Raw genomic sequence first — 22,592 nt, 5'->3', positions numbered from 1 at the left:
AGATCTGTATGCTTGCTCCTTGTTTTTACTCCAATATTTGTGGCCATTTGAATTGCTGCCTGATTATCTTCATGTATAATTATAGGATAATCTACTGTTATACCTATATCAATTAACATTTGTTTATACATTATTAACTCTGTACATAACAATGATAAACAGGAGAATTCTGCCTCCATAGTAGACAAACTTATATGCTGTTGTCTTATTGACTTCCAGCCTATTAATGTATTACCCAGCATTATGGCTGTTCCTGAAGTCGACTTTCTAGTGTCTCTTTCTGATGCAAAGCTAGCATCTGCATAAGCACTCAAAATTAAATCACCCTTTGGTTCTAAATACAATGAATAATTCATTGTCTTTTTAAGATATCTTAATATCCTCTTAGCTGCATTCCAGTGTCTTTCACATGGTGCAGAATTGAATCTAGCCAACTGATTCACGCAGTACGATATATCTGGTCTAGACCAATTACTAATATAACTCAAACTACCAATTAAAGATTGATAAATCACCTTATCAAACTCAGGGCTTTGTACATCAGTGTTGCTAAACTCCTGACTCATTGGAGTCTTAGCTGGCTTACAAAGCTCCATCTTGTAATCTTTTAGCAATTTGCTTATCTTATCTTCCTGAGATATCTTAAAACCTTTCCGTGTTTTCTTTATATTCAAACCGAGATACTTCTTTATCTCCCTAATTGCTGATCTTTATTCTCTTTCCTAATGATGCTATTATTTTATTTGCTTCATCATTAGTTTCAGTTATCAATGCAATGTCATCTGTGAACAGTAATAATAATGATACTTTCCCATTTGTCTCCCTCTTAAACAGACATGGATCGGCTAAACCAGCTTTAAATCCTATATTGTCTAGTTCCTTTACAATATACTGGTTCCATTCATAGCCTGATTGTTTAAGACCATAGAGACTTTTCTTTAACAACCAACAATCATTATTATCCTTATTTTCACTTTTAATACCAACAGGTTTTTTCATGTAAATAGTATGTTTTAATGGGGCGTGCAAGTAAGCAGTTTCCACATCTAAATGGTTAACTATATAGTTTTTATTAGCTGCCCACACTAAAGCTGCTCTCAAGGTTGCTGCCTTAAGACTAGGTGCAAACACCTCATCATAGTCATTAGCATTCTGCCTAAAACCTTGGGCTACTAACCTTGCCTTATGGATTAAATTACCATCCTCATCTGTTTTTACCTTAAATATCCATTTGCAGCCAATGGATTTCTTTCCTGCAGGTAATTTGGCATTCTCATACACTTTCATATCACTTAATGAATTCAGTTCCTTATTCATTGCTGCATACCATTTTACTTTTTCCTTATTAGGATACTTTTTAATTTCTTCAACAGAATTAGGAACTTCATTAATCTGGCACACTGTGTTAGCCTGGTACCTATCAGGCGGTCTAGATATACGTGTAGTTCTTCTGGGAATTACAGGGCTTACAGGAGGACTTTGTTGAACTACTACCTGTTCATCTTCCTCATCCTGTTCAGCTATTGAATCTGTTTCTTCCTTTATGGGCACTATTTCATCCTGTATTTGTCTCTTTACTTTATTTTTAAAATTACAGGGATAATTAATGGGATTTCTATAGGATTCAATAATTACATCTTTATTGGCATCCTGTTCTAATTTCTCCCATCCTTCATGTTCTAGAAATTGGGCACTAGCACTACATAACACTTTAGATGTGCCTTTCTCCCAAAATCTATATGCCCTATGGTTTGCCTGATAACCAACGAAGAAAAATCTTTTAGCTCTATGTTGCCCTTTTTTTCTGAGTTGTGCAGGAATATGCACCCATGCTGGTGCACCAAATGTGTGCAGGTAACTTAGGTCAGGTTTCCTGCCATGCCATCTGGTGAATGGTATTTCACCTGTTGTTGTATTAACAACGTTGTTCAATATGTTATTAGCACACATTGTAGCCTCCCCCACAAAGAATCAGGTAACCCAGAATCATTTAACATTGTTCTAACCATTGCCTGTAGTGTTTGGCCTCTTCTTTCAATAAAAGCGTTATGTTCTGGCCTGTATGGAGCAGACTTCTTATGCTCTATTCCAGCTACCTTAAGTCTGTTCTGGAATTTGTTATTAATAAATTCCGTGCCATTATCTGTCACCAGGGTTATCAGTTGCCGTTTAGACTTTCTTTCAGCAAACCTAAGCCAATTGAAAAAATGTTGATATGTTTCAGTTTTGCTTTTCATTAAATAGCAAAACCCATATCTAGAATAATGGTCCATAATGCTCAGTATATATCTAGCACCTCCCATACTGGGTTTCTTTGGACCTATTATGTCTGCAAATACCACTTCTAAAGGTTCTTTTGTTTTGAAACCATTTAGCCTATTTGCAGGCAATACTTTGCTCTTATCTTCACAGCAAACATTACAACGCAAATATTTATCACAATGTTTTAACCTTATTCCTTCAGATAACTCAACTGTACGTTTTAGCATTTTAAAAATTTACATGCCCCAAACGCCTATGCAATAAATGGATACATTCATCATGAGGCTTTATATTATTAAATACAGTTTGAGCCTCCCTTTCTTACTATTATCTAATACATATAATGTTCCATTTAAAGCTGCAGTTACCCTTTTGTTATCTTTTCAATTATGCAATTATTATCTTTAAAAGTAATTACATAACCTAATTTATCTAATACCCTTACTGAAAGCAAATTAAACTTTAGTTGCGGTACATACAACATTTTTATATCCTGGTTTATGTACGGACAACGTGCAAAACCTTGACCTTTCGCTTTCAGGTTCCAGCCATTTGCAAGAGATATATGTTGAGAGCTTTTAGACATTTTTATAAATTTTGTCTTATCTCTTGTGATGCAGTGGGATGCGCCACTGTCAACCACCCATAAATTATTCTTCACATCAGAGTTGCTAAACATGGCTAGTTCAAATGCTTTCTTTGGCTTTTTACATTCTGGCTTTTCTCTTTTTGCAGAATCTTGCCAAATGTCCTCTGCCTCCACAATTAAAACACTTTTTAATTGTGTATGCCGTCGAAGATAAATTCTCTTCTTCCAGGTGCTTTACTTTGCTTTGCTGGTTTCTTTCAAGCTTTGAAGATAATTTCTCTTCTTTCTTATCTTCTCTCAGCTCGTCATGCTCACGCCTTCTTCTGGCTTCTTCTAGTAGCCTGCCTGTAATCTCGGTTAATGAGAGGCTTTCTTTTGGCAATACCTCTAACGAAGTCACATAGTCATCATAGCTTTGATCTAATGAAGATAATATTATGTAGACTTGTTGCAGTTCATTAAATATAAGCTCTTTTTCTTGCAAATCTTGAAAAATGCTCTTCATACAGTTTAAATGAACTAACATATCTCCATTCCTCTGAAGATGCGTTGAAAAAGCTTCCGTGTAAGATTTATATGTGCTCCTACACTGTCCCGAACATAAATCTTCCTGAGGTTCTCCCAGCAGTTTGCAGCATTTTCTTCTCCACGAATATGGACAAGCTGCTGATCACAGAGAGTCAGTCCTATGATGCATAAAGCCTGCTCATTCTTCAGTTTAAAGTCTTGTAACTTTTCGTTATCATCATCATTAGCAGGATCCCAGCTACTCACATCTGGTGGGTTTGCTATAATGTCCCACAAACCTTCTCTGCGTGAAAGTAAACTACATTTCATTGACCATGAAACATAGTTTGTTCCATCCAGCCTGGATATCATGGACAGTTGTGACAAATTTACTTGTGCCATTACTCTTCAGATATTTTGACTATTTTAAACTAATTAAAACAGTTTGTTTTTACAGTAATGTGCAACTCACACCAACTCTCTCTGCTATATCCTGGTTAGTTAGACTATGCTGCTGGGCCCATAACCAATGTTAGGGTTTTAGAGATTAACCCCTAGAAGAGTATTGCAGCAGTAGTCAAGCCAGGAAGCCAAAGGAGAGCGGAAGGGCCCCAGAGTATACACACACTGAACACAAACACTGTTTGTAGTTTAAATAGTTTTTAATCCAGTTAGAGTTTAAGCATTGTCATTCAGTCCATTAAGTCATTCACAGTATTTCCATCCAGTAAGACTCACTAGTATAGTCCAAGTTAAGAGTCCTTGCAATATCTTTATCAGCCGATAAAGATATTTTCTCCTCCTCCGGTTTCACTCTCCAGAGAAACAAACGCTGGATATTCAGCAAACAGTAGCAAACAATAACAGTTCAGTCTCAGGCACTCACAGTCAGTAATCACAGTTAGTCGCAGCAGCACACAGTTACAGCAGCACACAGTTACAGCCAGCAAGCAGACAGTTACAGCCAGATAACAGTTACAGACAGCCAGCAGGCAGCAGACAGCTTCTAATGCTTCCTTATATTGTAACTTCTAACCGCACCCTTAATCGGCTAATTGCCTGCTGCATTGTGCTTAAAGTGATAAGCACTTAAACCATGATATCTAAGTTTTATATATTTATTCACCCAAACCATATTTGGTATCAATGTTATACCTAACAATAAGCCTTTTTACAAAAAGGGCACTTGCTTATTATGCATATCCTGTCTTCAGTTATGCCATTGTTAGACATAAACTTTGGATGAAAAACGTGGTAAAATCATAATTGAAGCAGACCTGCAATTAAGGCATCACTCAAGCTCTTAAACAATCTTCACAAATGCTTTGGGTTTTTCCAACACGTTATTTATTGGGTTCCAATTCCTATCCCTCAAGATATTTCCAACCCTTTGCAAGCTCCTGAGCATGCAGTAAATATAATTATAAACAGCTTTCAAAAGCTATGCAGAAATTTCGTTATTTCTTCCCTCTCATAAATACTCTCTTCTTTTTATCAATCATATCCATTTTACAGGCAGATCAAATAACTTGGTTTGCCTGACTAATGATTTATTATTGACGATAAAACTAATTTAGCGCAAGACAGTTCAGAAAAGAGGTGTGCTTGGTATTTTAAGACATGGTTCTTTATGTCCAGTCCAGAAAACAGCTTATTACAGAAAGAGAAAGTATACCATAGAGTATTTCAGACCTGCCTGCTTGTTGGTTGGTTGGTTGGTTGTTTTATTGGGGTTATTAGCCAGTGAAATTGAGAAGCTCAAAATTGGTCAGAACTAGATTAGCTCAACATCATTGCTACAGAAGCTTACAAAAGTTTATATTGAATATCTGCTTTCAGAGAGAATCCAATTCTTGAGTTTTCCAAGTTGTAGTAGTATGGTTAAACATGACCCCTTTTGTTGTTGTTTTTAACAGATCTTAACAAAAACTGTGTTCATAGACTGATTCATCCTTAAATGGGCTCTGAAATGTAGGAGAGGGTACAGGAATGCAATTAATTTACACTAACCAGCCCTTCTGGTTTCCAGCCACATTTTCTCTTCAAGCAAAACTTTAACTTTCCTGCCTACACTGCATGATGTGACAACTAAACACACTTAGTCCATATAGCATACTGGGCAGGGGAGAATGGGAATAATCTGTTCAACTAAGCACATTTAGCCATTTAAACATACCTCAAAAATCTAAGAAGGGTTGTGTATGTAGTCTATGGATGGGAAAATCCAAGGCTGATGACTAGACTGGAAAGTTGCCAACTATGGTTTGAGGGAAGATGGCATTCTCTCATCTCCCAAAGCTGTAAACCCATCAACTACTGTGTGCAGTCTTCTCACAAGGAGCAACTGACTGGAGCAGTTGTGGGCACTCTCAAGTTATTTTCTTATCCAAAGAGGAATTACAAAGAACTGATTTACTCCGCAGCTCCATTTGTAATGGCTTAAAATTTTCATCAGTTTGCTCTCTGAAAACCAGGTTTATTAGTTAGTTATTTAAGAGGAGATACCTTGTTTTTTGTTTTTGTTTTTTTAAAAAACAAGGCTGTAAGCTTTTCCCTTTGTTCTTTTTTAATGGCTTATTTCACAGGTTTGTGGTTTTGGATGACAGAAAAGCAATAATATAATATGTTCAAAAACTCAAGTATCCATAGTATAGGAAGTATTTTCTCTTCTGAGATTTTCAGAATTGAATCTGTAAAATTTCTAACCTAGAATTAATAAGTTGCAATCCAAAAGATCTATAGGTAGTGAGTGAATATGTTATGCAGAATATTAAGTTCCCAAGTCCTTGACAGATGATGCAAAAATACAAATGTTTAACCAGTGAAGTGTGTAATTTCCTCTCAGCTCCCCCCAAAAATATATGAATCTCTCCTGTTTAAGATGAATCAGAAAGCAAAAGAATGATGATTGGCTTTGCACTGGACCACATGTGTTATTTGCTTTTTAAACCAAGATCCTCTTGAACCAAACAGCGTGGGCATAATTGTTTTTTAGTTTCTTCATCACAACTGATGACAATGGCAATTGAGGTGGTAATTCATAATACAGGGGGATAGGTTTACATTTCTAGTGAAGTTCATAGTATAGAAGGCCATTATATATCTGGTGCTTAGGGACCTTTTTAGACTTGAAAGCTGAACAGGATGTAAAGATGGTAAAATGAGCTTCAAACACGTGTGCTTAGAGGGTAGGATGTTGTCTCCCCACACTCCCTCCCCCCTTCTCCCTCCCTGCCTCCCCCCCCTCTCTCTCCCATGAATCCTTTTTACAAACTTAACTACCATATTTTCAAATACAATCATGTTTTAACAGAGGAAGTAACAATGGAGTAATGTGCTGCAAAGTTCCATGGGACATAAAATGGTTGAGTTGGCCAGTGCTTCACCACTTAAAAAACAAAATCTGATGACTTGGCTTGCTTGGATTTACTTAAAGGAATATAATTGTGACTGGTGTGTCAGAATTGCTTCATCTTTTGGAAGACAAGAAAAAAAAAAAGAATAGTATTAATTCATTAAAAGGAAAAACATTTAGCATGTTTGTACCAATCATCAGCTCAAACTAATTTCTGGATACATAAACATCAGGCAGCTGGCAGAGCAATCACGAGTTGAAATCCAGCCTCACTGAAATGAAATGTTTGGGGAACAGAATACACCACTGGGAGGTTGGAGTACTGGGCGCTGCCTGCTGTTACCACGGCCTTCTCTGGGACTTCTCCCAAATTACTTGTCAATCTGCCATGTTCAGCGAGGAGCTGCCCCCTGATAGTAGAGCTCATTTACAGGCCTTAAAATTAATGAATGGAGGCAGAGCAATTGCAAGAGAGATGCGCCTGGCTGAATGGACTAACTGGCACAAATAAAAAATTGTCCTTGGCAAATCAATTGAAATGAAAATGTTGATTACTGCTTTGATGATTCTTTGGGTTTTACTCAGAATTCAGCTCAATGAAAGGACCAATGTTATTACTCAGACGCAAACCATATATTTATGCTAAGTACTTCCATAATAAAGGAATGATATGTATTAATACCAGGGGGTGGGATGCTACCGATTCAGCCCGATTCTATAGAACCGGTAGCTCTGAAGAGCAGCAGACAAAGAACCAATTCGGTATAGGGCTGTTCTGTTTGGCCTATACGCCCACCCGGGGTCTTGGCTGTCCTTCATTTCCTGCTTTTTCAACCTCAGCTGCTTTGCACGGCACAGCTGAGGTTGAAAAAGCAGGAAAGAAGAGGATTTTCAAACATTGCATTCCCGCACACAGCACTTGTCAGCTGTCCGGGTAGCATAGCTAACTTTTTTTGGAAATGGTCTACACACGAGCACAAAACGAACTCTCACCAGGGATGGGATTCTACTTGCTGGAGAACTGGCAAATCGCGTTACTGGTTGGCCCCGCCCCACCCACTCACTCCTTACCTGGCATGCACGCCATCAAACTTGCCTGCTAAGTTGCTATTTTTCCTTTTTTTCCTCCCAACCATCAGCTGTTCTGCTGTGCCGGGAGATTTACATTAACTAGAAAGCAGAAAATCATTGGAGCTAAGCCTGAAGACTCAGGTAGCAGATGGCAGAAACAGATCTCTAAGTGAATCTCTAATTCTGTGAGCAACTCAATCTCCCTATCTGCTCTGCCTGGTTTTGGGTAAAAATTGCTCTTTTTTTAATAAAAAAATCAATATTTACATACATGGTGTGTTATGAGTTAATTTTGTGAGTTTGTTTGCTAGCAAATTTTATGTGACAGACTCGGGTAGCCAATTGCAGAAAAATAGATCTCTGAATGAATCTGTGATTCTGTGAGCAACTCAATCTGCCTGCCTGCTTTGCCTGATTTTGGGTAAAAATTGCTCTTTTTAAATAAAAAATTCAATATTTACATAGATATTTATAATATGTACATACAAGCCATGCCTAGCCAGTCACATGACCACCAAGCCACACCCACAAATTAGGCCACATCCACAGAACCGGTTGTTAAGAAATTTGAATCCCACTGATTAATACATCTTTGATTCATCAAAAAAAGATAACCATCCTTATTCAAATCCATGTTTATTTTATATTCTTTATTATTGTATCCATTAGATATTGCTACATTGGCTGAACCATAAACTCTAGTTGTCAGCCATATCATTTCAGGTTCAAGACAGTGGTCATCCTTTTCATATTGGTACTTCAATAACTCATGAAGTCACAGGAGAAAAACTGGAATAAAGTTCTAACATTATTTGAAGGCAGCAGCTCTGTCCTACCAGAGTTGATTTTATGCCATCTGCATGCAGTTTCTTGCAGATGGCAAGAAACGTAGAGTGTTTCTGACAACAGTATGATATCTGGTTTGCCCCAGTCTTCTTCTGGGATATATTTAAAGAGTTCTTGGGGAGGATTGTCTTTCCAACAAGTTTGAGATTCCCTAGTGTTCTCCTATTCAAGTATTGACTGTTGCCCCTTGCTTAAGCTTTCCAAGATAAGCCATCCACTTATCCAGAGGATAAATGTATCATTTATCTGCTGGACACATAGGAATTTAAAATCCCTATTCAAAGTAAAAATATATTGACATTTTGAAACAAATATTCAACTATTCAGTAATACAACTCTAAGAATTTCAAAGCTGCTACACTCTTTGTAGAATTATGTACAGGGTGGGTAAAAAATACAAGAGTTAGGAATAACTTGAACTTTCTGCTTTTCATTCCATGTCATTTTGTCCCAAGAGAAAAATATGTATTTCTGAATTCTTTTAATTTTTTAATATGAAAATAGAAACATTAGATTAGCTATACAGTATTTCTAAATGGTGTGGAAAAACTCAAATTGTAAAACTTCTGCACCAGTGCGATTTAACTCGGTTCCTCTTCTCTTTTTACTACATGATATTTAATCCATATAACAGGCCTCTAGTTATGGTCCTACAGCTGCATTGCAACAATCACATTATTTATTGTTACATTTCTTTCCTGGCTAGACTTTGACCAAAAGAGATCACCTAAAGGAATTACTTGATCCTCTCAGAACCAGGTGGTAGAAATTATAGTCAATCAAGTTAGGCCACTAAATGAAATTTCCTCATGGGCAATTTGGCCTTTGGAGCTTTATAACTTTGGAAGCTGAAAACAAACAGACCTCTTTTTATATTGTTAGAGTCGCAGTAAGAGAACTGTCTGGTATGGCTCATATTATCTTATGAATAGACACACTGATGCATGAGAACCTTCTCAAATCTCCTGGCGTTGCATATATCAATACATTACAGCCATTGCAAACCATACCATCTCACTTTATATATTCTTCAGAATCATTTGATGTAGTAAAGGTAGTGTAGTTTCATCCCAGTTGAGCCTCTTTATATGTAAGTGCTGAACTAGATACTTCTTGAATTATGCAGAAAATCTATTTTTGTATTATTGTTAATTTCTGTGAACTCTTGATTCTGAATTACTGTGGAGTACTAATATTAATGATCCATCTTAAGCAAAACAGATAAACTGAGAGTTTTGTCTACTTAGAAGTACGCCCTACTGAGTTTAAAAGGGCTTAGTTGCTTTTAATCCTTTCTAAGCAGGGGAACTCTTTTCCTTAAGTCTCACTGTATTCATAGTGTCTAACTAATCAGCTTGTTAACCACTGCTTACTTAAAATGGATTGAGTTTCAGATCACTATCTCTGTAAGAAGTAGGGAATTGTTACTCATTGCTTTCAGCTACGTTAATAAATATTTGCAAATGTGGTTCAAAAGGTGGAACCCAAATATATGTACAGAGGATTCTGCTCAGCAGAGTTCACAAAGGTAAATGACTGGCTTTGAAGAAAATAGAACAGAGTTAGTTTTATTACAGCTGTTAAAATTCTGAAATGCATGAACGATGAAGCAGAATAAACAGGCTGCATCTCCTTCCTCTACTTAACTACCTTTCTATCTATTGTTCTCTTCTGGAAAAAAAACACATTTATTTTGTTTTAGTTTGAGCCGTTCTTCAATTTGTAGGAGAAAATGCACGTAACTCATCTCCACAAAAAGCAAAAGACCTTGACCAAGAACAAGGTGTTTTTGTCCAGAATCTCTCTTCTTATCGTTTATCTGCTGTTTCCCCAAATATTCTTCCAAGTTGTCCATAGTGTGGTATGAGCCTCAGTACATACATGCAGGGATAACGAATTGATTTAGTCAATGGATTTCAAATAGGTTTTTTTCCCCAAACTTCTATGATAAATTGCCAGTGCTTGGTAGAAATTCATGCTTAAATTAAGTGAGCATATTTCTGAAACTCAACTAAATTATTTGGAATGAAAAATAATCTGTGCGCTTACAGTGTTCTCTTTTTCACTGGTACAAGAGTAACTTTTAACAATCAGTGGATATAATTTAAAGTCTGGTTCAGAGTCCCCATGCCAAATTATCTTAATCTCTCTTCAGACTGTGACTGCAATAGCCTTCGGCTAGAGATAAAAGGCATCTATAATTTTTTTTCTCCCTTTCACTATGTTAAGCGGAGAAGCAAATATAGCTCCTATGCCACTTGCCCTAAGACAAGGAGACTAACTGCTCTCCTTCCTTTTTTTTTTTTTCTGTTGCCTACAGTATTGGAAATTAGACTTTTCTCAATTCATGCTGTACCTGAAACTTTTTGTGTCATAATGCCCTTGTCAAAACAGCAATGTACTATTTTTTTTCCTTTGATGGGCTGCTGGTATGATCTACAAACTGGAGGGCTAAATTATAGCCATAACTTCACTGGTTTTCAAAAACTATTCAAGAAAGCATTATACCTGCCCTTGACTTTTATTTTGTCATGCTCTGACCAAACTCAAAGTCATTTGTGTTCTTTATCTGAGAAAGCCTGAATTCTCTGTGAAGCATGATAGGCTTCCAAACATAGAAAAAATCAGTTTAGAATATGGGGGAATCATTACTCCATGCACGGTAATCTTTGAAGATATTCAGATTCCAATTGTATTAGAGGCACTAACTCATCCATCAGCATGAGTGGATCAAACCTTCTTAAGTTGATCATTGTTAGATTTTTATTCGGTCTTTGCTCAAGTTACGAATTGGTCAAATGCAGGATATTACTAATTTCCCCCATGTTTTTATTTTTTTTCCCATTTATTGGCCTTATTGACAAGAATAAATGCTAACATTAGAGTATGTATTATTTTATTGAGATTGTTACTTTCAACTTTCCCATTTTTTAAAGTATATTTGGCACCAAAAGGTTTAGTGAGGACTATTAGATAAATCATTTAAATATCTTACATGGGAGAAGATTTACACTGTAATCCTGTACATGCTTATATTCTGTGTATTTGGAATTCTTCTCTGAACAATGTAAAATAGTTCCTGTAAGAATTCTAGTAATCATAATTAACATTTGAAGGACACCAGATTGAGGAATGATTGTAGACTGCAATGTTAAGTACAATAGCACAGATACTCTTACTGTTTCCCATAAGGTTGAATTATAATAGATTTTTGAACAATTATTTCACATGTATTGGAAACCTATGGATCTTTTAAAGAAATAATTGATGCTCTGTACTCATTGATGCAGATAGATATGCTGCTCAAAATGCAATATTGCTTCGACATAGTGTTCAGATTCTCTAACTAAAAAGTAGTCTCTTTTGACTCAAGCATTTTTCCTAGTGGCTTCATATACACATCCATGTAGGTGTTTTTTGAGAGAAAGAAAAAAGTGGTTTCCACTGCTTTTTCTGGGATATTTTTTCATGTTGCGACTTTAATCTTTATTTGCGGTACTTCTTGATAGTTCTGCCATCAAAGTCACCACGTCTGGTCCTGCTACATTTTTTTCAAGCTCAAACAAGGCTGACCAGCTGCTGATTAGAAGTTTTTTTTTTTAAAAAAATTAACTTGATTCTGAAATATTCTTTTTTCATGTTTAGCTGTTAAATTATATATGAATGGTTGAAAACTAAAAGGAGTAGAATGGAAAAATGCATAGCATATTTTTACAGTTGCAAAAAAAATTCATACTGCAATGTTGGAAGGAAACTTGGTTTCTGCCAATTATACAATTGCCAGAAGAAGTCACTTTTCTAAATCCGAGTAGCAAGTATTTTACTAAGAGTCCATCCTGAGGGACTGCTTAGAAAATTGGGCTATGTATGTTTCCATTGCCCAGATTTTTAAGTTCACTTAAATGTGAATTACTTTATTTTATAACATTATGTGAATATATATGTAAGATGAGCTTGGTTTAATAAATAAAAGCTATGTGATTTTGTAACTTTTGATTTTTTTTTCTCTTGCATAGAATAAACAGGAGATAAAAAGCCACCACTTTCCTGAGTCTCAGGATATTTCAAAGAAATGTAGAGATTGAATGAAATGGAATCTAATTTTATCTGTGGTGTTATGAAATGAACAATGGTCTTGCAAACAAAAGTTATCTGCAATGCTTCCTTCCTCTCAATTAGCCTTTAAATGAAGGCTCTATATGATCTTTTGCATGCCTTTGTTGCCATACTACCAGCACTCTGTAAGAGACAAGTGTCATGTTACAATGATTATATGAAAATGCTGGTAGATTTGTCATGTTATATTGAATTATTGGTAGGAATGGATATAATATAACAGTATTAGGAGGTTTGTCCATTGACAACAACACTTTACAACTTAACATTGTTTAGGTTCTCAGAGACGGAGACTCATTCCAGCTTTGTCACTTGACGCTACGTCTCCTATAAGGAAGCCTACCAGCCCAGCCATCCGTTGGGTAGATGGACCCCTGCGAAGTGCCCAGAGAGGGATGGGAGAGCCCTTTGAAATCAAAGTCTATGAAATTGATGATGTGGAACGGCTCCAGCGACGGCGCATGGGGGATAACAATGTGAGACCATTCTAATATTTTTTTTAACAATCACAGATATTGGTTTTATATTACTATATATTTATTTGTAGATGCTTTCAGCAAAAATTGAAAATCACTGTTTAAAATACATCCAGTGAAGTAGGCATGATCCTAAATTCAAATAGAACCCACAATACTCAATAAAAACAATTCCTAAAAGAGATCTGCAAATTCTGCTAAGAACGATAATATCTTGCCATACATGAAGCTTTCTGGAAGAGGTGTTGATATTTATTTATATGTATGTAACCTTTACAGTCAAATCCAGTCAGAAAAGAACAAAGATCCCTCTTACAAGAAACATTTTTTAAAAATAAAAAAAATAAATCATGGTATGCTGCAAGAAATAACGACTGTTGACTTTGCCTATACAGGTAGCCCTCAACTTAACGATCATGATTTGAACTGGAACTTCTGTCACTAAGGGTTGTGATTGTTATATTTATGACTTTTTTTGCTTGAATAGTTAAGTGAATCCAGCTTCCCCCATTGATTTTGCTTGTTGCAAAGGTCACAAATGGCAAAGACAAAATCCCAGAACACTGCAACCATTTTAAATACATGCCGGTTGCCAAGAGCGCAAATTTTAATCAAGCAGCCATGGGGATGTTGCAGTGTGAACCAGTCAAAAGTTACTTTTTTCAGGGCCATCATAACTTTGAAGAGTTGTTAAATGAATGCTCATAAGTCAAGGACTACCTGTACTCGCACCCTCATTTGATCCACAAGTCCATGCTCACTTCTATAAACACAAAGAAACAATGTCCACAGAATCAGATTTATATTCATCAGAAAAAGAATGACGGGTACATGGAGTTGCCGTAAGCAATAAAAGTCTTGCTAAGGAAGAATGCATTGTGTCTGTGTTGAAGGAAACCCTGATTCAAAAGCTTTCGGTATACCATCCCTTTTAGGACTATATATGTCCCTGAAGAATGCCAACTAGGTAATATAAATTGAAGGACAAGGGTTTTGGTTTCCAATTCTTAAAACCAAAGATTGCAATGCACCTAATAAAATTTCAAAATCTATAGCTGTTGGTATGGTGACAAATCCATAGTCCTGATCACTTGTCAAAGATAATGAATGGCCATTATTTATGGTGAGTAGTCCAGAAAGACCATTTTTTGCTCTAGTGACTCACTCCTAGTTTCAGATCCATTCAAATTTAAAGGAAATTGAGTATTTTCCCCAGTAATTTTCTCTTATAAATGCCCCTTCCTAGGAACTATGGGAGCGAGAAGAATACATTTCATCTTAACTTCTGCTTTCACTCTTAGAATTACAACCTTGATAATGAGCCACCTTCTTTGCAGAAATGTAATTGCTTTAAGGTGTGGAATAAAAATGAAAATAAAATATTTTTTAAAAAAATTCCATTTGGAAGGAAATTTATATTTATTGTGGTATCAGCTATAATAAAATTATTCACCAACCCTTAAATATCCAAGGTTTATTTGTGTAACATTATTTAACTTATTTTTGTTTCTGATTCCTACCAAATGAGAAATAATTGTACTGGAGAAATGTTTTTATTTCATCTTTACCCTTTCCTTTTTTTTCTTTCGTCTCATATGTCTTATTGGGTAGGAGGTGATTTGCTACAATGCTAAGCTAAAATTCTTGGAGCATCGGCAGCAGCGAATTGCAGAGGTCAAGGCCAAGTACGAGTGGTTAATGAGAGAGCTGGAAGTGACCAAACAGTATCTGATGTTGGATCCCAATAAATGGCTCGATGAATGTAAGGTTTTATGCCTCTTCAGTTAATTCATTGCCAAGAAATTTTACTGGAATTTCAGCTTAGCCACTTCTCTTTTTAAAGCAAGTAAAATTTCAATCTTGAAATTATATTTGACCTCAAGCAGGTTTGGATTGTCAGTGATTCTATTACGGTTCCCACATAATTTCCATTGAACTGTGACATTGGAAGCAAGTGGGCGTATTTGTTCAAAAGCTGAATCAGAGAAGTGAGAAATATTGCCATCACCAGATTAACACATAGGCGTTTCAGTCCACAGCTTCTGAAAATGAGGTTTCTTTTCCTCTTCTGCCCTCAGTTCACTCAGACATAGAAGTTATATAATATGTCTGCTATTAAATAATACTATAAGGCAAATTTGACCATTGCTCAAAAAGTCTTATTAATCAGAAATTAATCGTGATTCTTTATATATAGTCAGGAAAGAATAGAAATCGTAGAATTGGAAGTGGCCACTTCAGCTATTGAATCCAACCCCTTGCTTAGCATAGGAAATGGAATGTTAACATTCTTGACAGATAAGTATCTTACCTCTACATAAATGTAACTATGAAAACGAAGTCTGGGACCTTCCCAAGTAACTGGTTCACTCTAAGCTGTTTTTATTTGTTAGGGTTTTTAAAACAACAACATTGAGTTGGAATCTGCCTTCCACTAACCTAAAACCATTTATTTATGTTCTACATTCTGGCAGAAGTGTGCCATTATACTGAGCATTTTCAATCTTCATAGAACTTCGTTTCTAGTCCCCTTATCATCCTTACAGTCTTTTTCAGAAGTTTTTCCAGTTTTTCCTAATTTCTCCCGAATTGTAATAACTAGAATTGGGCATAGTACTTCAAGTAGGATGAATTAAAGCAATTTAACAATTTATGATCCCCCTAGATCATAGGATGCCAGCCCCCTCTCCCCCTATCCTCCATTGTCTCTCAAATTTATGTTCATTGTGTCAATAACATTATCTAATCAATCCTAAAATTATATTTGGATTTTTTTGTATCCAGAACTCACCATTAACTAATATTCAGTTGGTAGTGGTGATGATGATGTTGATGATTTTGGCACTATCCAACTCCCAGCCTCTGAATCCTTCACAATATAGCAAATAAAACAAAGCAGCATAGCAAACATAACAATATAGCAAAGCAGGATAACAATAAAATACAATAGCAAAATACAAATAAGTTGATGATGTTGATGATTTTGACACTTTTTAATAAAAGAGACCTGGAGCATGTCAACACTGTTGACCCACATTAATTAGGCAAAAGCAATAGGAAGTAGGCAATCCCTCAAATTACCCATTCCTATGCCACATAGGGCTTTACAGGAAATAATCAGGACTGTGAATCATATCTGGAATTATACCTGCAACCAAATGTTGCTTTCAAGTGATTTTTCAAGTGTAGCTCCATGTGCTACATTACAATGGTTGAGTTGGGAGATGACTAGGGCATGAGTAACTGTCTACAGTCATCCAAACCAGCACTTATTTATTGTTTAGCTTTCCATTTGCCTCTTCATCCATTAATTCAATTGTTGCCAAGTAGGGAGCTCAGAACTTAACTTTGTGGCACCTCATTTAATTCTTCACTCTGGTTTAATAAGGAATCATTCATGAGCAATGAGCAAACTAGCTATTTTGTGAACAATAGAAAGCAGTGCTGTGTCTGCTGCCTTATGCTTCCAGGTAAAATGTTATATACAGATTTAATACAGTATATAAATACCGTACAGATCAGTATAAAACATAAATATAATAACTATTGTTTTGAATGTATTGCTTTTTTGAATCTTATACACATTTTTCCTTTGGCTACAAATGTCACTTTCTATTTTTTAATCTTCCACAACTTTCCTACCCCACAAGCTGAGGATAACGGATTTGATAGCGTTCTTCAGCCTGTTTTCTTTCACATGTATTCAATTTCAAGTGCCATCTAGAGAAAACCAGGTTAGAGATGAGTGACTGAAAACATCTGGTGATAGGAATGCTAATGCATGAAAGCTCATTCCAAGTAAACAATCTAAAAAAGCCGTATTTTTTTTGTTGAAATGGAATGATTTTATTTTACCAGGTACAGTATAGCTGTTTGCAACCCAGCCAGTGAAAATTAGAAAAATGAGTGGATAATTCAATGGCTTGCAAAATTGCCTTATGCAAATAGTAACATGAATTTTGGTATTTTTTATATCTTTTTAATAGTAGCACTGAATAAAATCTTGTACTCGTGAATGTTGAGTACATTCATTGAATGTTGAATGTTGCAAATCCATATATGAATATAAATCATTCAAATTACAAATTAGACCTTGCATTTTCCCCTCTGACAGTAATTGGGCTAGTCTTGTTTCTCCACCAGTTTTTATTTCCTTTCTTACAGTTGACCTGGAACATGTTTTTGACTTGGATTCCCTGGAGTACTTGGAGGCTCTTGAATGTGTGACTGAGCGGTTAGAGAATCGTGTCAATTATTGCAAGGCCCACCTCATGATGATCACCTGCTTTGACATCTCTTCCAGACGTCGATGAAGAATTAACCTCAAGAATCTTTTGGACTACTGCCAGACACCCCTTTCCTTCTTTTTGAACTTATATCCCAAAGACCCAGAATGAGGATGAAGGTTGGTGTCATGTTTTCACTATGTGCGAGAAGATGGATTTTTTAAAATGATGCTGAATATATGTTGGAAAGCAAAGATGCTGAAAATAAGGATGTGGATTCTTCAAGCCTGAAAGAGCACTTTGAGAAATCTTGAGGACATGTTTGTACATAGGAACCGCTACAGAAGTGATTTACCCCTATCCTCCAGCCCATCAATAACTGAGGGGGAAAGAAGAAGCAGGCGTAGGGAGCTGCTGAGAGCCCCAGTATAGTAAAAATATATGGGAAAACTGTCTGAAGTGCCTTGCAAATCTTTATTATCCAAACATTTATGTTCATACTTCTTGTACAGATGGTGCTAGTCAACAAAAAGAAAAAGACAAAAAAATCAAATCGCATTTTTTGAAATGTATTTACAGCCTGTTATTTTCACTTGGTGTTTTATTCTATTTCTGACTTGCTGTTTCTACGTAATTTGTGTTTGTAGAGATATTTCTTATCTGATACAGCATATAAATAAATGTTAACTGTCTTTTGTTGTTCAAGAGCAGAGTAAGATCACTCAAAGAAAAAAAGAAGTTAAAACTTCTGGATTAATCCCACAGATGTATGATGTAATAGAGGTTTCCCAGCTCTTAGTAAAAACAAAAATGATAATACAAAAATACAATAGGGTATCACATGGTTTTGTAATTGTTCTCCTTTGGGGCACTGAAATAAATATATTGTTATGTGTATTCAGTCAACACTCCTATTTTGTTACTATTTAATGGAATATACTAACTTTTCCTAGCGTTACAATCATAGAGTCATCAGAATTGGGAGGGCCTAGGGAGCGTCACATAGTCAAAGTATTCCCTCAAGTTCAAGTTGACATAACTTGTGAATCCACTCATCTTTATGAGCAAAAGAATTTAATTGGTAAATCTGTTGAACCAGTTCAGAAACCTTTGCATGCTTACAAGTATTATCATTATCTCCTAATGTTTTTCCCTAACTCTACAGATACCTAATTTGTTCGCAATTAGGGATGGTCCCAGTAACAGAACAATTTTGCTGAAAAGGTAAAAAAAACCTTGTAAAGTTCTTACTCAAAAGAATTCTTATAATTCTAGATTTTGTCTAGAATCAGATAAAAATATTGGAAAGCATTCATAACCTTTCCATAGAAAGACTAAAACTATTTGCATTAGAATTAAAATGACTGATTCTGTGCTACCAATCCCCATAATTCTCCCTATCTGTGTGCTGATCTTTGCTTATCCATAAAACAGAAATGATAAATTGGTTGATGTTATTTATCCAGCTGAGCCAGAATACAAAAATATTCAGAAGAGCATTGTGAACAGTAAAATACAGAATGAAAGTGGATAGAGTTATCTAGTTAACTCGCAAACCTCTTGTTTTAATTTGATTTAATTGTTATCCCCAAGTCGATTAATTTGCTTTGGGACTCATACTTTTTACATTGTTTTTATTAAGGTTAAAGATCATCTGACTGATAGAAAGTATTAGAAAAATACGTTATTTTATGCTATATGCATAAATAGATCAAAATATGTACAAGAAAGGTTAATTAGAAATGAATTAAAAATCAAGAATGAAAGTACTTGGTCAACAATGTAGGTTATGTAGCATACATAAATTGCCACAATACAATAGAGCAGGGGTCTCCAACCTTGGCAACTGTACAAGTTGTGGACTTCAACTCCCAGAATTCCTCAGCCAACATAAGTTGAGGACTACCAAAAATCCTTTTTTCTGCCTTGCTTTTTTGTCTTTTTTCATTACTTTCCTATTCACCTATCAATTTTCTTTACTTTCTTTTGTCTTTTAAGTGCATATTGTTTTACAAAATAAAAACTTATTTAATTAATCCAAAAAAGAAAAAGAGAGGAGTTGGAAGAAGAGCAGCAAGTCCACTAGGTAAATTAATCATAGCTGCGTGCAATGTCATTTTCACAGCATTATTTGCACATATACCTCCTTCCAGCTCTGCCCAATGAACAAATTTCCATAAGTAGAGCTCTGATTCTTTGAGCATTGCATGCACCGATTAATCTGAAATAATATTGTCTTACTTGATCACAAAATCCTTTTATAAAATGTTAAAATCCTCTCACTGACCCTACTGGGAATAGCAAAGAGCTGCATAGAATGTCTTCAAGAGACCAATCCAGAGAAACTGTTGATTTTTTATAATTTGTTCTGGACTTCACTGTCTGCATTGTTTGTTTTAATTTCTATTTATGGGGGAATAACAAGAACATTGTTTCTATGACATATCATGACAATGTATTTGAGTAGAAGCCTATACGATTTAAATAAACCTCAGTATGATTAACCAGGTTAATTATTAAATTAATAAGTATAAGTCCCCTTTGGGGGGACTTCTTGTTATAGTAAGGAAGATACATTGACAGATGTGACTTTTCTAGCCATTGCTGTCTACTTGTATTTCTACTTGACTACTACTTCTGAAAGTGACTATTGTTCACTTTTCTACTCAAATTTCTCATACAAGATTTCAGTTATCCATATTCTCCTGATATAGAAGAACACGTTAGTCCCTAACTTGATGGTAAAAGTGTGATAAACATCTAGTTAAATTTGTGCTGAATCTAGGCTTAGAGTTTGAATAGCTCCTTCATTGGTTATCAGTTACAATTTGGGAAAATAATGGAAAAAACATATATAGTGCCTGCTCATGTTTTCAGATAATTGAATTATTTTTCTTTGAAATCTGCTCTCTTGCCTTTTCTTTTGCATTTTTTTCAAGTTTCTTTAAAGTTTCAGAAAAATAAATAAAAGCAGATGGGTTGTTAGTACAACATGAAACAAAACAACGGCAAGGCTACTCAGCATTTGGAGTAGTTTAAGTTTGGTCATCATTTAGTATGGAAGTTTATGATACATTCACACCATCTGAGTGTGATTTAATGAATTAGGAACTACAAAAGTGACTTGACTATACATCCACATGAATCTCACAGCTAAACTAAACTAATGCAAGAGATGTACAGTTTGGATGCTTTTAAAAAATGCTATAACTCTTCATCTCTTCAATCTATTTTCGGGCTGTGATGCTGGGAGAGGCAGAACTTAATTCTTCCAAATCTGAATTGTTTCCCCTATGACCTATTTTCTCCTGGAGGCAAAATTCAGCTGCTCCTAAGTGACAGTTTGATGAGGAAGAGTAAAAATACTGATTCACATGAGGCACAGAAACAACAGTATATATTAGCACACTTTTTCTTACTTGCTGTGCATTCTAGCCAGTTTTTCAATTTTCCTGAATTGTATTTCCAAGCTGTATCATGGGAAAACAGATATGATACTGTACCTAATAACGTACGTGTGTGTGTGTGTGTGTGTGTGGTCAAAAATAACAAAGTGTATTGATGTGTTTCAGTTGGCACAGTTATTCACAAACATTAGAACTTAACTAACAAAGCTCATCACAAACCCCATCAATAAAACCTTTTATCTGAATAAACTGGTTATTTATGTTGCATTTTATAGAAACTATAGTTAAAAACATGTTGGCTTCAGATTATAAAGTCAAGCTAGTATATTTTTTTCATGTCATCGTTCAAAAAAGTACCATCCATAAGTTGATGAGAAAATAATTTGAATATCGCTGTTAACTTTCATTCCAGGCCTCCAGTTTTAATGGATGGCCATGTACATAAACTTTTTGGGATCAAAACAAAACATGAATCAGAGGTTTTTATACTCCACCTTCTTATTTCCTGCCCCACTATTATCCTATATGAAGATAAGACTATAACATCACAGATGCCTTGCCATTAATATGTGAAAGCACAATGCTTTCGTTGCGTGTATTATTTTTGATGGAACATGGATATATAACTGGCATTTAAAATGGCATGTGTTGCCTTTATTATTGTCCAAGCCAAAATGTAAACCATTAGTGAAATAGATGAGATAGCAATTCATTACCACACATAAAGTCTCAACTTATGTTAGCTGTTTACTTCACGTGGCATTCTATAATCCAAAAAAATTCTGACTGGTTTTTGGCTCGTACAAGGATGTCTGAATATTAATTGGTCCATCATACTGAGTAACCAAATTCCATGTTCAACATCTGCTTAACATTTATGAGATTCCTATTCTTGCATGTGATTATTTTATCAGATAATCATACTCTCAATAGTTTGAGTGATCATTCTAAATTAGTTTCAGATCCCACCCCCCCGCTCAAACCGAGGAAGCCACTGTTGTAGGTTTCTCAAAGGATGTTGCTTTCCAGAGTCAATATTATTGGGAAATAGTAGTTCATTTGCATATATTGTACAACATCTGTTGGAAATTATATTCAAATTTAGTTTTCAGTTTGATCAAAGTCCGATATAGTGCAAAAAAAATGGTTGAGTTGGATTCTAAAAGCAATGATGGATCAGAGCAAGATCTATGCAGTATGTTTGCAGTGGCACCACAAGAACATGAAGGAAATATTCATTAATAGGGGTGATAATGTAGATGTATGAAAACTAACCATTGATAAGTTTGTCCTCCAAGAATTTATCCAACCATCCAAGTTCACCAGCACTAAATTCCAGAATTGAAGGACACACTATACGAAGTAATAATACCTTAGTCCTAAAGGTGTTTTTTTAAAAAAAAAAATACAATATTTTTAGATGAAACGCTAAGTGATACTCATTTAAATTAACCTTTCAAGTTTCCTTAAGGGAAGATAAATGTATTCTATAAAACTTTGAGTGGTCCTACTCATAGAGCATTTATTATAAAACGATGGTAATAAAAATGGTGCTTAAAAGCAGTTTCAGCAATATCTATATTACATATACTCTCTATATGGACTTAGTTACCTTATATATTGTATAATATATGTGTGAATGGATATATGAATAAAACAATTATTTGGAGATTTTGCGCATATATAGATACTACTTTTTCTACATTTTAATTAATCCTCAATTTTCTCTGCTGAAAC

General features: G+C 35.3%; 1 protein-coding gene across 3 annotated transcripts in view; it reads left to right on the top strand.

The window, feature by feature from the left end:
- KIF26B (kinesin family member 26B) overlaps positions 1–21,830 on the top strand; it is a 337,773-nt gene extending 315,943 nt beyond the window's left edge. For all 3 annotated transcript variants that reach the window (XM_087967103.1, XM_026669385.2, XM_087967109.1), the window contains 3 exons: positions 13,023–13,222; positions 14,834–14,984; positions 17,387–21,830. In XM_087967103.1, the coding sequence (XP_087823229.1) occupies positions 13,023–13,222; positions 14,834–14,984; positions 17,387–17,535 (500 nt within the window). In that variant the 3' untranslated portion in view covers positions 17,536–21,830. The remainder of the gene's footprint in view (positions 1–13,022; positions 13,223–14,833; positions 14,985–17,386) is intronic.
- Positions 21,831–22,592: the final 762 nt, after the last annotated feature.

The sequence above is a fragment of the Notechis scutatus genome, chromosome 1 (genome assembly GCF_049901735.1).
Source record: "Notechis scutatus isolate UNSWTSFEM ecotype Mainland chromosome 1, rNotScu1.2, whole genome shotgun sequence".
NCBI classification, from domain to species: domain Eukaryota; kingdom Metazoa; phylum Chordata; class Lepidosauria; order Squamata; family Elapidae; genus Notechis; species Notechis scutatus.
The sequence above is the reverse complement of the archived record's forward strand: the minus strand, read 5'-3'. Positions and strand labels throughout refer to the sequence as shown.